At 43.9% G+C, this 12757-nt stretch overlaps 1 protein-coding gene across 2 annotated transcripts in view; it reads left to right on the top strand.

The window, feature by feature from the left end:
* Window positions 1-12757, top strand: part of HEMK1 (HemK methyltransferase 1, mitochondrial release factors N(5)-glutamine) — a 54400-nt gene that overhangs the window by 12337 nt on the left and 29306 nt on the right. For both annotated transcript variants that reach the window (XR_014003651.1, XM_081178024.1), the window contains exon 5: window positions 12463-12624. Coding sequence is in view for 1 of the 2 variants with exons in the window: in XM_081178024.1 (XP_081034150.1) it covers window positions 12463-12624 (162 nt within the window). In the remaining variant the exon portion in view is untranslated. The remainder of the gene's footprint in view (window positions 1-12462; window positions 12625-12757) is intronic.

Here is a 12757-nt window from a genome sequence, read left to right as displayed (position 1 = left end):
GAGAGGTGAGCACTATCATAAGCACAGTCTTTGATGAGGTACATATTTTTACCTTAGTTGGTTGCAGCAAATCTCAGATAGAAAATCTTTAGAATATATGTAGTTGATTTACACACACACACAAACACACAATGGCAAAGTATGTATGCAGTGACCCAGCTTACGTGTAATGTTAATAATAATAATAATAATAATAATTTATTATTTATACCCCGCCCATCTGGCTGGGCCTCCCCAGCCACTCTGGGCGGCTTCCATAAAAACCAAAAATACAATAAAATATCACACGTTAAAAACTTCCCTGAACAGGGCTGCCTTAAGATGTCTCCTGAATGTCAGGTAGTTGTTTATCGCTTTGACATCTGCTGGAAGGGCGTTCCACAGGGCGGGCGCCACTACCGAGAAGGCCCTCTGCCTGGTTCCCTGTAGCTTTGCTTCTCGCAATGAGGGAACCGCCAGAAGGCCCTCGGCGCTGGACCTCAGCGTCCGGGCAGAATGATGGGGGTGGAGACGCTCCTTCAGGTATACTGGACCGAGGCCGTTTAGGGCTTTAAAGGTCAGCACCAACACTTTGAATTGTGCTCGGAAACGTACTGGGAGCCAATGCAGGTCTTTCAAGACCGGTGTTATATGGTCTCGGCGGCCGCTCCCAGTCACCAGTCTAGCTGCCGCATTCTGGATTAGTTGTAGTTTCCGAGTCACCTTCAAAGGTAGCCCCACATAGAGCGCATTGCAGTAGTCCAAGCGGGAGATAACCAGAGCATGCACCACTCTGGCGAGACAGTCCGCAGGCAGATAGGGTCTCAGCCTACGTACCAGCCTACTTAAGCCAGACCATGAATGTCAAGGCTGCTAGAGACAAGATCATGACCACTTTGCTTCTCCAGTCTTGCTTTGGCTGCTGTGAGCTAAGACATGGTTTGGCTTTAAGTATTGTCTAAACCCTGGTTCATAGTTTGTCTTGCTCCAGACAAACCATGAGCTGTAAACCAAGAACAAACCTTGGCTGCAGCTTGTGTGTTAACTGGAGTGAAACAAGCAGCCCCTCCTCCCACTGGTCTTCCACTCAAGATTGCAGCCACTCCAGTTATTTTTGGGTTGTGCTTTTTTTTTTTAAGAATTAGAAGGGGGTGGGAGGTTGAAAATGCATGTGACTGAGCATCACATGTGATTTTGGCCTGAGTTTCATGCTCCTTTTCCAAACTGACATTCCTCTGCTCCAATAGCGGAATAGAAAGTAGGGCAGGACAATTTCAGCAGTAACTTGGCACAGCCTAAGTAAGAATTGCAAAGTCAGAGTCCCTTCCCTTCTAACCTCCAACCCTTCAGGACTCCAGTGTCCAGTGACCTTTACATATGTGGTGGTATTTAGATATGTAAAGACGGTGCTCTTCTAATAGTCTTCAATTGTGAAATTCTGCTTTTTGTTTCAGAAATGTATATAGCTCTTTTGAGGTATAAGCTACCTCTGAAACAATATAATATAAAACAAAACAACATTGTTGGGTAGAGCTTAAACAGAGAGGTTAGACAAAAGAACAAAAACCTGGGTATATGAAAGAGGCACCATATGCCTCTAAAGTCCAAATTATTTCTCAGTTTTGCCTAACCATGAGGCAAAGTATATTCCAGAAGCAAAGGTCCCAGAGATCACAAAATATGGTGTGAGCCATTCAAGAAGGTGGGGTTTCATCTCATAATTTTCTGGCTCCTCTTTAGTTATTTTCTGTATTCTCCTCTGCTCTATCCAAGTGGTTTCTAATGTGCTTTTTTCTCTTCTGATTGTTCCTTTTGCATTTTGCTGTTGCTTAAAATCACAAGACCTAGAAACCTAAAGTTCAGCCTATGGAAAGTTCACTGAAGTTTCCAAGGTTCTGTGTCCTCAGGACTGGAAGTTGAAGTTTATTAATTAGACAAAATGAATGCCCATGTCCCATACAAAAGCAGGAACTGCTTTTAACTTTGGTATCCTTTGCATAGATATCTACTATTCTAACAAAGACATCCCAGCTTCAAAGTATCTGTTAATATTTTGGGTGCCAAATCCTTCTGTGCCAAATGGAACTTACAAGATAGTGGATGGCCCAACACAAGTCTATCTGGTGATATCGCTGTTTCCCATGCTGTGTTGTCACTATCTTCACGCAATATTGCTCCCCGCAATCATTAAACAAATGCCTGCTGTGTGTGATGCAAGTGTTGATAGTAAACACAAGAGTGTGTTGCTTATTCTGCCCATATGCTTGCATGATCGATGTGTGCCAACCTAGTTTGCAACTCAATGCTGTGTTTGATGTGAACCATTGATTAAATGCTAACCTCTGTACTTAAAAAAAAAAAAAAAGCAAACAACGTATTTGTAATGTGACCTCCTTTTCAAGCCCCAAAGCTGTTGAACTTCTTCCCTGATCCTTCTCTTTGCTAAAGCACGTAAACACTGGTTTGGCCTGATCTGAACTTGTGGAGTTTGTCAGTGTTTCTCAACTGGCTGCACAGTTTGTAAGGGGTTATATCTGATCTGCTTGCCAGTAATTCACATTAAGCCCCTTGAGACTTAGGAACTGCAGTTTGAAGGCATCATTTTAGAACCAGATTGTATAGAATGGCTGAAGGTCTTCCCTTCCACCTAGCAGTATGGGACTGATGCCAGTTGACCTTCCAGGAATATTTCACAGATTAACGAGAACACCTGGAATTTGCCAGAAGTTGGGGCTGCCAATTTTAGAGAGACTTGGGGAGGGGTGTAACTTGCTAACAAAAAACAGCAGCTGCGTAAATGATCGTGGTGGAGGAGAGAATAAATAAATAGGGAAGTGTTTCCTCCAAAATAACTACATGCGAGATTTAAAAAGAGCAGTGTAACCATCGTAGAGCTGCTTCTACTCTCAACACAATTGGTTGTTGCATCACCTCTTTATTTTCTGTGTTGTCCTCTCATCACCCAGGGAAGAGATCACGGCATGCTTAGTTGCTGACCAAACCATCAGTTTTTGAACTCTTGGACTTTGCTATATTTGCAGGTTGCCAAGCACCAAAGCAATAACACAGATCTAAATTCGGAAGGCAGAGCAAATCCACTTCCATCTGCTTTTGGATCGTTTTCTATTCTGCTGCTTCTAGACATAGTGCAAGCTATCAGCAGGGAAGTCTTTAATTGAAATCTTGCCTCACCCGTAGTTGCACGTAGCCTCAGCCCTCCACCCCTCTAGCAATATCTAATTTAGTCTACCTTCCAGGAACGTTGTGAGGCTTTATCAGAAACACTTTGAACACTTTAAATTTAAAAATAAATGTTGTTGTTGTTTTGTTGTTATTAAGAATGCTTTCTCTCATGCATTTGCTGGTGCTTTAGATGCACAGGTCTGGTGGAAAGAATGTCCACATCTTTCGCACAATAACCACATGGATTTAAGGTCAAATTAGGAGATGGATTCTTGGATATGAATGGAGGGAGGAGTGTTCAAGCAGTGAGATAATGCTGTATGAATGTGTGACTTCCTGTAATTGCCAGCAATTCATTTATACATATAAACCTGTTGTTCAGGCTGTGTACTTGACCAATTTCTTTAAGCAAAGATCGTGGGCTGCAAGGTCATTATGTAGCATTTGAAAACAACAGGATTTCTCTTGCAGGTACTTACCCCGGAATTTCATTTGAACGCTGGCTGATGAAAGAATTGCATTTCTAGTTTCCAGATTACCAGAAGGATCATACAGTGGTACCTCGGGTTAAGAACTTAATTTGTTCTGGAGGTCCGTTCTTAACCTGAAACTGTTCTTAACCTGAAGCACCACTTTAGCTAATGGGGCCTCCCGCTGCCGCCGCACGATTTCTGTTCTATTTCTGGTACTATTTCTGGGTTAGCGGAGTCTGTAACCTGAAGCGTCTGTAACCCGAGATACCACTGTATAGCATATTTTTGTTACCTGGGTAGCTGAGTTTTCATCTGTGAAATACTTAGAAAACTTTCTTATTAATACTTGAGTGATAATTGGCCATTTGCCACAAACTTTCTTACGAAAGTTCCCGGCCATGGCATAAAGTCAATCTAGGTGCATGTCGAAAGGTTGGCTATCGCTTGGAGCCCCAGACGGTTCCTGATGTATTTCCTCCACTACCTCTGGGGCCGCGGTTATTAGTCCGTGGACCCTGGTGTCATCACTTCTTGAACTAGCAACTGATCATACTCGAGTTGTCAATTTGGGGGGTAAGTTCACTAGAACTTGGAGCAATGTTAGAATTGTACTCCCTTGTAGTTTCTCCTGGAGGGATTTCCTCTGTTAAAATGACCTCTGGTGACCAAGCCAGCATTTATGGGTCAGGGCATGGATTGATGTATCAAAATGTCAGTTTCCTGTAGATGGACTTTGGGGCAGTCCTGGAACACTGGGGGGAGAGTGAGTTGATTAGTGTTATGTACTGAATTCAGCAAGTTTGGCATTGTGATTCCTTCCCGGGGAATTTCTAGTTGGGCTTCGGCTGAGTTCGGTCGAGGCTCAGAGCCCAGGACGTCCAGTATCCCGAGAGATATATCTTGTTTGTTTTTAGAATATCCCCCTTGCTTCTGAGTAACTTCTAATCTAGCTTGCTTGTCATCCATATCTATATCCTCTCTAACAGACCTTTTAGTGTTCATATTCATGCAGCCCACATTGGCCAGATCCAGGGGTTTTGCCTTGGTGTTGTTGAAATCACGCAGCAAGACTTGGATAGGGTTTGTTAAATCCTCTAATTCTGCTAGAATAGGGTTAGTTGGTGCTTTAATTATCGCTGTTGTTTCCTCAGTATTCCTTTGGAGCAGCAATTTCTTCAGAGGCACTAATTGAGGCCTCTCCGGATTAACTGGAGCTATAGCAGAATCAGCCAGAGGGGCTGGTTGATTTCTGGAAAGGTTTAACCTTGAGAGTGATGTTATTCTTAGCTCAAGAGTTAGTCAACTAGCAGGCTTTTGACTGCCTGATAATAAAGGCACAGCGTCCAAGTCTGCAAACACCCTTCTGATTGAAATGTGAAATCTACTTAAAAAGTCACACATTTTAGGAAGCAGCAGGGGAATGGCATGGCTATGAAATTTGAGAAGCAGTCTTATTACATTTATGGCTCGGCAATTTTTCTATTGTTTTTAGGTCCAAAGAACCTATGTTTGATCGCAGTAGTTCAGATAAGGAGGAGCAAACTCTTGGTCTGGTAATCCAGTGCCCTTTGTTCTCCCAATTATTTCGGATGATCAAAGCTATCTGATCCAACTGCAAACACCTTCTAGTGGGATGTGGGCCATTGGTCTTATTCCAGGGACAGAATTTAATCTGAGCTTCTTGGGTGCTCTTCCTTGAAGGATTGAAGGGCTCCATCCTGCTTGGTTGAGCATTCTCAGCATTCTTCCCCTGGGGCTTGGGGAACCGCACCAGGCTCTCCTCCTTCTGACCCCTCGCCACACGATCCCCAATGCTCTCCAACTTCCAGAAGATCAACGTCAGAGACCTTCCAGTGAGTAGTCTTTGCTCTCCAATCAAGCTTAGCAATTCTTCAGTAAATAACTCCTCTGTTGCTTCAGGCAGTTTGGGTAGCTTTTGAGATGTTTTTTGGGCGGAGGTGTGGGCTGCTTGGGTTGCTTTGAACTTTGAGAGCTTTCCTGTAGGTCTGTTTTCCTTAAACCTTTTGATCTAGGGCCTTTTGGCTGCTTGGGGGGGATCTTCCCAGACCCTGTCTAACTGCTGAGAATTTGAACTAGGGACTGTTCATCACGCTATGGAGATTATCCCCCTCCTGCCTTTGCTCTTCCGACCTTGATCCTAGTCCTTCAGTAGCCTCTTGTGCTGTTTCAGGAGTTATCCAGTCCGAGAAGTCAGTCAGACTTAGTTGTTTAGATTTGGATCTGGTCAAGCGGCTTGGCACGGTAAGCACTTTCTGCCGCAGCAGCTGCTTTTTCTTGGGCATCAGGGCAAGGTCAAGACCCCCGGAACAATCCTCGTTTCTTACGATTTGTTCAGTTTCCGAGCTGGGGGAGAGGGTGTCACTCCTCAGCTGCCTCAAAGGATTTGTGTATACGATTTGAATCTATGAGCTAAATAAACTTTGCTGTTTATATTTCTAGGGTTTTCTGCAGCACATGCTATCCAACTGTCTTCTGTTTACAGGTTTTTGTTAAGCCACCAGAGGGCAGTCATGTTTTAAGCTGTCAAACAGCTCTTACCTTCACAAATCTCCTTCCTTGTAACTTCAATCCATTGGTCCAGTTCCTACCTTCCGAAGCAGGAGAAAACAACAACTGCTCTTCCTTGCTCTGTATCTTGTGTGCAAACTGAAGGAAGTTTTCTGTAGGGATTGCCAGGATAAGAGGTGACTCTGTGTCCTGCAATGCCTTCTTCTATCAGCAAGTGTTTATGCTGGAGATGACGTTGGAACCAGAGCACTGTTATGGCATACAGTGACTTAGTTCACACATCACATGTTTAAACCATGGTTTTAAACCCACCCTGGTTTAATCTGAAGAAGCAGCATGTTAGTTCACACTGCCAAAAACTATCCATGGCTGCTGTCCACAACTGTTATGTGCTACCTCTGCTGTTGCAGGCAATACGCCTCTGAATGCCAGTTGCTGAGAAAGGGGAGAGTGCAGTTGCACTCGGGTTGTACATGTGGACTTCACATAGGCAGCTGGTGAGAACATGGTGCTGGAGTAGATGGGCCATTAGCCTGGTCCAGATGGACTCTTCTTATGTTCTTAATATGGGATAGACTGCCCTACTTTTTCACTTGAAAAAGGCAACCAAAATGATCAATTAATGGGGGCACTGCCTTCAGGGTCAGACACAGGCCACACCTCTCAGTACCAGTGGCTAGAGATTCACAAGTGTGGGGAATGCTGTTACACTTGGGTGTGGCTTGCAAGCTCTCACGGAGCATCTGGCTGCTGTGGGAACAGGATGCTGAGGGCCTTTGGCCTGATCCAGTAGGGCTTTTCTTACATCTCTACTAGAACCCTGGGATCATCTAATGTAGCTGAATGTTGGAAAATTTAGAGCAGATGAAATGAAGGACTTCTTTGCACAGCACTGTTGCACTTAAAAGGGCCCTGGCACTCCCACTAAGCAATACTCAGAGGAAACCCCTTAAAACTCAACAGATATGGGTACCTTAAGTCTGTTGATTTCAGTGGGTCTTCTCTAAGTACGACTTTATCTGGATACAACCCAAATGCCTTCTCCTCACATGAAAGAAATTCATAGGTGTCCCCCCCCCCCGAATAACTTCTCCATGAATTTAAAAGGCTATCCACTTCCAGAGATCAGTATTCTGCCATTAATAGCAGGCACCAGCAGTAGTGCTGAATTGGCTCTGTCAGTGACCATGGAGGCTTGTCCATTAGGGCAAACAGGGAACTGATCCGCCAACCTCAATTGCCCCCACCTACCTGCTTTCTTACAGCCAGTCCAGGGGGTGGCACTGGCTCTCAGCTTCCTCCTCTTTAGTCCTAGGGTTGCCTTTGTATAACTCATCAGAGATCCAAGCTAGTATTAGTTGGCATGGTCGGTCGTAGCCTCTGCCTCTCTGTGCCATTGGCTCTGGCTCCACCTACCCTTAGCCTCCCTGATTTCTGCCCTGCCATTCCCAATGGGCACTAGCCACCACGGGGCAATGTGCCCACAATGCCCCAACTTTGCTGCTGCCGCTTGCCATCCCAGTAAGCAGTGGTGCCAGCTCCATGGCTCTTCCCCATCAACCATTCCTACCTGTGTATAGCTATGACTTGGGAACTGTTAGCAGTTTTCATTCCTGTAGTCCTGTTTTGGACCTGTCCTATTTCTTTGTCAGTCCTGTTCTACACCATTACATACGATGGAACTAATTCATTTCATTGTTTTCTGGCCAAACTATTTTACTTCTGGAGTTTGCAGGGAGATAACATCCCTTTCACCACGCTATGCATGATTTTATGCATCTCTCATGTTCCTCCTTAACTACTTTTCTGAGCTAAAATGTTCCAAACATTTGTGGGCCTTTTCTCATGGGGGAATTCTTACACCAGTGAAGGTACTTCCTAATGCAACTATTCTTTCTTAGTAAAGATTGCATGGCTATTCTGTCACTTCTTGTTTCTTACAATGGTGTCTTAAGAGTTTAGGATGTTAGCTTTGCATCATAACATCCTGTACATCCTAGAGAACCGAGAGACTTCCTTTTTTCATCTTACCTTTTACCCAGCTACAAGACAGCTAGGAGATATTGATTTTGTGTGTGACAGCTGCCTCCCCCCCCCCCCCCGCCACAATAACTGGACAGGAGGAATGCCTTGGTATTTCCGGGAAGCAAATTGGAATATGGAGAAACTGTTTAGTATTCCTTCAGATGAATGAAATGAAACCATACCAGAGCTCATGCAATATTGACCCCCTGAGCAGCAGAGTTAAGGGGCATGATGAAATAAGTTTGCATTATCTCATTGAACTGCACTTTGTCAATAATTTAGTCAGGGAAAATAATGTTTTCCTGTACAGTGGTACCTTGGGTTTAGTACTTAATTCGTTCCGGAGGTCCATTCTTAACCTGAAACTGTTCTTAATCTGAAGCTCCACTTTAGCTAATGGGGCCTCCCACTGCCGCCGCACCGCCGGAGCACGATTTCTATTCTCATCCTGAAGCAAAGTTCTTAACCCGAGGTACTATTTCTGGGTTAGCAGAGTCTATAGCCTGAAGAGTATGTAACCCTAGGTACCACTGTATGTTGTCATACAGTGCCAACATACTACTTGCAAAAATTTCAGAATGCTTTACTGGGTTGTTTCTAAATAATTTCTGGCCCAGTCAAGCCTTTGCAAGTTGTTGACACGACATCTGGAGACACATAGATTGTATGTTCAGGTGAGGTGATCTTCCCTTACAAAACTCCCAGAATTACCTTTCTGGGGAAATGTTTTCCAGATTAGAAACTTGTACTTCCAGGAATGTATCTTCTGGTGAAGGCATTCACAAAGTTCATGGAACTAAGAGAGTCTGCTCCAGCCCTCTTGCCTTCAGCATTGTTCCTATATTCTACTTTGAATATTCATATGCCAGTGTTCCACTAAAAGCAGGTTACACAGCGGTGCACACACATACATGTTTACCACAACTAAAAATTTAAAATTGTAGACATGTTTGTATAAGGCAGTAAAATATTTTGTGCATCAGCACAATAATCAACAAAATATCTAGTAAAACATAATCATCACCTGCTATTGTAATGGCCTACTAAACCCTTAACTATACAAGAATAGACAAACACAGATCTTATAGCAGCATCCTGCCCCATTCCTCTTACAGCATTTTATGCTGTTGTTTTTCTTGATCATCGTTTAAAGCAAATGAAAACCAAGTAGTCCTCTTTTTTTGGTTTCTCTCTTTCCCCTGCCCTTCCCTCAATGTCTCTCCCAATGATAGTTCAATATATACCAGAGCAAAGCTGTTGAAAAAGCTGGTGCTGCTGTTTTCAAGGCCGGAAGGGAGGGAGGGAGGTTTCATTTTGAAATGCTTTTGCTCAGCCTCCAGTTCTAGGAAAGACGTACTAAAATCCTCAAACTGCTTTTCGTAACCTGTGCCAGTGACTCAGACTGGCAGGGTGTCTAGCATGTGGGATGTGCTCATAATGAATGACTAGTAGGTAGTGCTCTTAAGCAGTTACGTGCATTGTGATATTCCCATAGGTCGATCCTGTTACCACCACGCTGATGACTCATCTATCCAGTTGCTGCGGGGTATACATGAAACTAGGTCAGATGCCTCTTCAGTGTTTTAGCATGCCATGTGGAAAAGGCTGCAGACAACATGGAAGAAACTGTGACCACTGTGCTACTGATTCCTCTAACCTCATAATTTTATCCTCTGTAGCTCTGATCCTATGTAGCTGCATCATTAGGCTACGTCCAGACCACTGCTCTTAATTTCTCCATTTTTCCTTTCGCTGTTCTGGTTCTAATCTTGGAACATTTTGCCCTACGCTAGCTCCTTGTTCTCCTGGTATTACCAGCATAGTTTTATTTGTAGTAGTAGTAGTAGTAGTATTTCTTGATATATATATATGTGGGAGGGGAGCCTTTAATGGAGATAGTGAGAGTAACCAGTTTCTGAGATAATGATGCAGCAAGATTTAGCTTTTTCTAGAAGAAATTATAATTCAGAATTACTAATATGCCAGGGTGCATAGATGTAGTGGTTCAAATTCAAGATGGTGTGTGTGTGTGTGTGTTTGTGTGTTTGTGTGTGTGTACCAGCAACTGATATTCAGAGGCCCATTGGCTCTAAGAAAGGTAGGACATAGTCATTGTGGCTGGTAGCTGTTGATAGCCTTATGCCCCATGAATTTCAAAGCCATCACTGCCTCCTATGGGAATGAGTTCCATAGTTTAACAATGTGCCATGCGAAGAAGTAGTTTCTTTGATATGTCCTGAATTCCTCCGACATTCAGCTTCACAAGTTCTAGAGTCCTGTCTGCATTTACCTAGTTGGAAGTCCCACTAAATTCGGCGCAATGTGAATCAAAATACCCTGCATGCTGAATGGGTAATCCAGTTAAACCCACTCTCTTATATACCCATAAATTAATGGCATTCACCGGTCCATTGGTTAAGGATGAAACTAGACGTGGTGATGGCAGGCCTGGCTTTATGTCGAGCACATATAAGCCAACCAAAGAGCCTACTGATGAGGAAAGCCTCTGGGAGGACCAACTATGGGAGGTTTAAGACATGGGTAGGGCTAGTGTGGAAGATCTAGCAGTCTTCTTTCCCCCTGTGCTTCTTTTTCTCCCACCCTTTTTTTTACTGGGCACAGATCCAGGGTTGCATGGATCTGCCTCTGTTTATATGGAATTTTGATCCTTAAAGCAGTAAGCTAACAAGGAAAAGGGCGGAAGCAGGGCCCTTCTTTATGCAACTGTTATATAAACACCACCGTGAATATAAGCTCGTTGTTTGTATGCTCATGTTATACGTCTCAGCATTCCATCCTGGTGCTTGAAATTTTTCCTGAAGTGCTGAGACCTTTGTATGTACAACACACATTGCTGCAAAGTACCAGAAAGCCAGCACGCTCAAGGGTGCTTTTGCTGACAAAGCTTTCTAAGTATGGGTACAAACTTCACCTGCAAATTCGTGGAAGTGCCCCTTTTATGACCGCTGCCGGCAGCACAATTCCCATCTCTTAGTTGAAAAAGAGAGAGCAAAACAAATGAAAGTAGAGAGTGCTAGAGACCTGTGTTTCCGGAGTTTCTGTGTAATCTCCAGCCTTCTTGTGGGAGCTCTAAGAATATTCTGTGCGTGAGCATAGGCTGCTTGTGAAGGGGGGGGGGAGGTGGAAACTCTCCTACACCAAAAATACTAATCCTTTTCTTTTCATCACTACAGCTTTGCATTTGTGAGAATGTAGCCCAGGATGAGTTTCTTGTTGCATACTGTCATCTGTTCCCCTCTCCCCTTGCTTTGTACATAATCCATTATTCTCACTTTTAGATTAGGAAAATTAATTTAATTCTGGAATGCATATGAACGTGGCCTCAGGCATTGAGGGCCTCTTAAAACAGGCTTCACCAACCTGGTGCCCTCCAGATGTTTTGGACAAGGTGGGGCTGATGGGAGCTATAGTCCTAGAGCATTCATAGAATTGAACAACCTGCAGGCTGAGTCCTATGCTGAGCATCATCCCTCCCTTTTCCCCATGTCAGTGTGAATATCTCTAGTCACCCACTCCCCACGGGTAATTGTTTTGCAGCAAACCCTGAAGGACTCCTCTGCCCCAATTTCTACATTTCATTACCTGTTTTCAACATCCTAATAGTTCCCACAGCAACCAGCCATGCTGCAAACACGTGGGAGAAAACTGGAAGAGACAGATGGGATTCCTTCTAGGCTTCTGTAGCCTCAGATGTACCATTATGACCCACTTTCTGGTTGCTCAATTTCCAGAGGAGGAGGTATGCAAACACACAGGTGTAACAGGCAAACAGGCGTCTCTCCTGGGGAAAACTTTTTGGTCTAAAGCCACTCAGGTGAAGAAAGCTGCCCTTCTGAAAAGTCTCCATTCCACACTAATGCAGGCATAAATGTACACACAAAAAATACTAACAATAACTCAACATTATTAAAGCCCTATCATTTTTTTTGCCTTTGCACTTTGGGGCATTTGCGTTGTTCTTACAGGCTTTGTTTCTGCATGGTGAAGGGGTTTTGTACAGGTTTTCACTGCATACAAAACTATTGTGCTAATGTTATTAAGGGTTCGTAGGCATCCTTTTTTAAGAAATAATCGAGGACCCTTTTCAGAGCACTTGGCTTTATAATATATAATATATTGTGTTCAGCACATGCCTCAACACACCAGCTAATTCTACAGTATCATACAGAAAGCTCTGCATTCAGACAGTAAACTGAGAAATTAGGGTCAGACTTCTGTGGACTCATCACAGAACCTGCTTCTTACCTGCCAGGAACTGGTCTCCCTTATTGTGGATGAAGAATGCAGGAAGCGATCGACCTCAGCAAACTGCAAGCACCCCCAGCTGTCTGCAGAGAACAGTGGGCTTGTGATCCTGGAGGTTGGCTGTGGCTCAGGGGCGATTGCTCTGAGTCTCCTGAAGAAGCTGCCTCATGTGAGTGAAATTTTCATTTATGACAATAATGTTGAGAGACCTGCCCCTGCCCTGCTTCACTAGGAAACAAGGGATGGAAAGGCGAGCCACTGCTTCCAAAAGTTTGCCACCTGAGGTCTAAAAGTTAAGAACA

Source organism: Podarcis bocagei, assembly GCF_964188305.1.
Source record: "Podarcis bocagei genome assembly, chromosome: 2".
NCBI lineage: Eukaryota > Metazoa > Chordata > Lepidosauria > Squamata > Lacertidae > Podarcis > Podarcis bocagei.
This window is presented reverse-complemented; position numbering and strand designations above follow the sequence as displayed.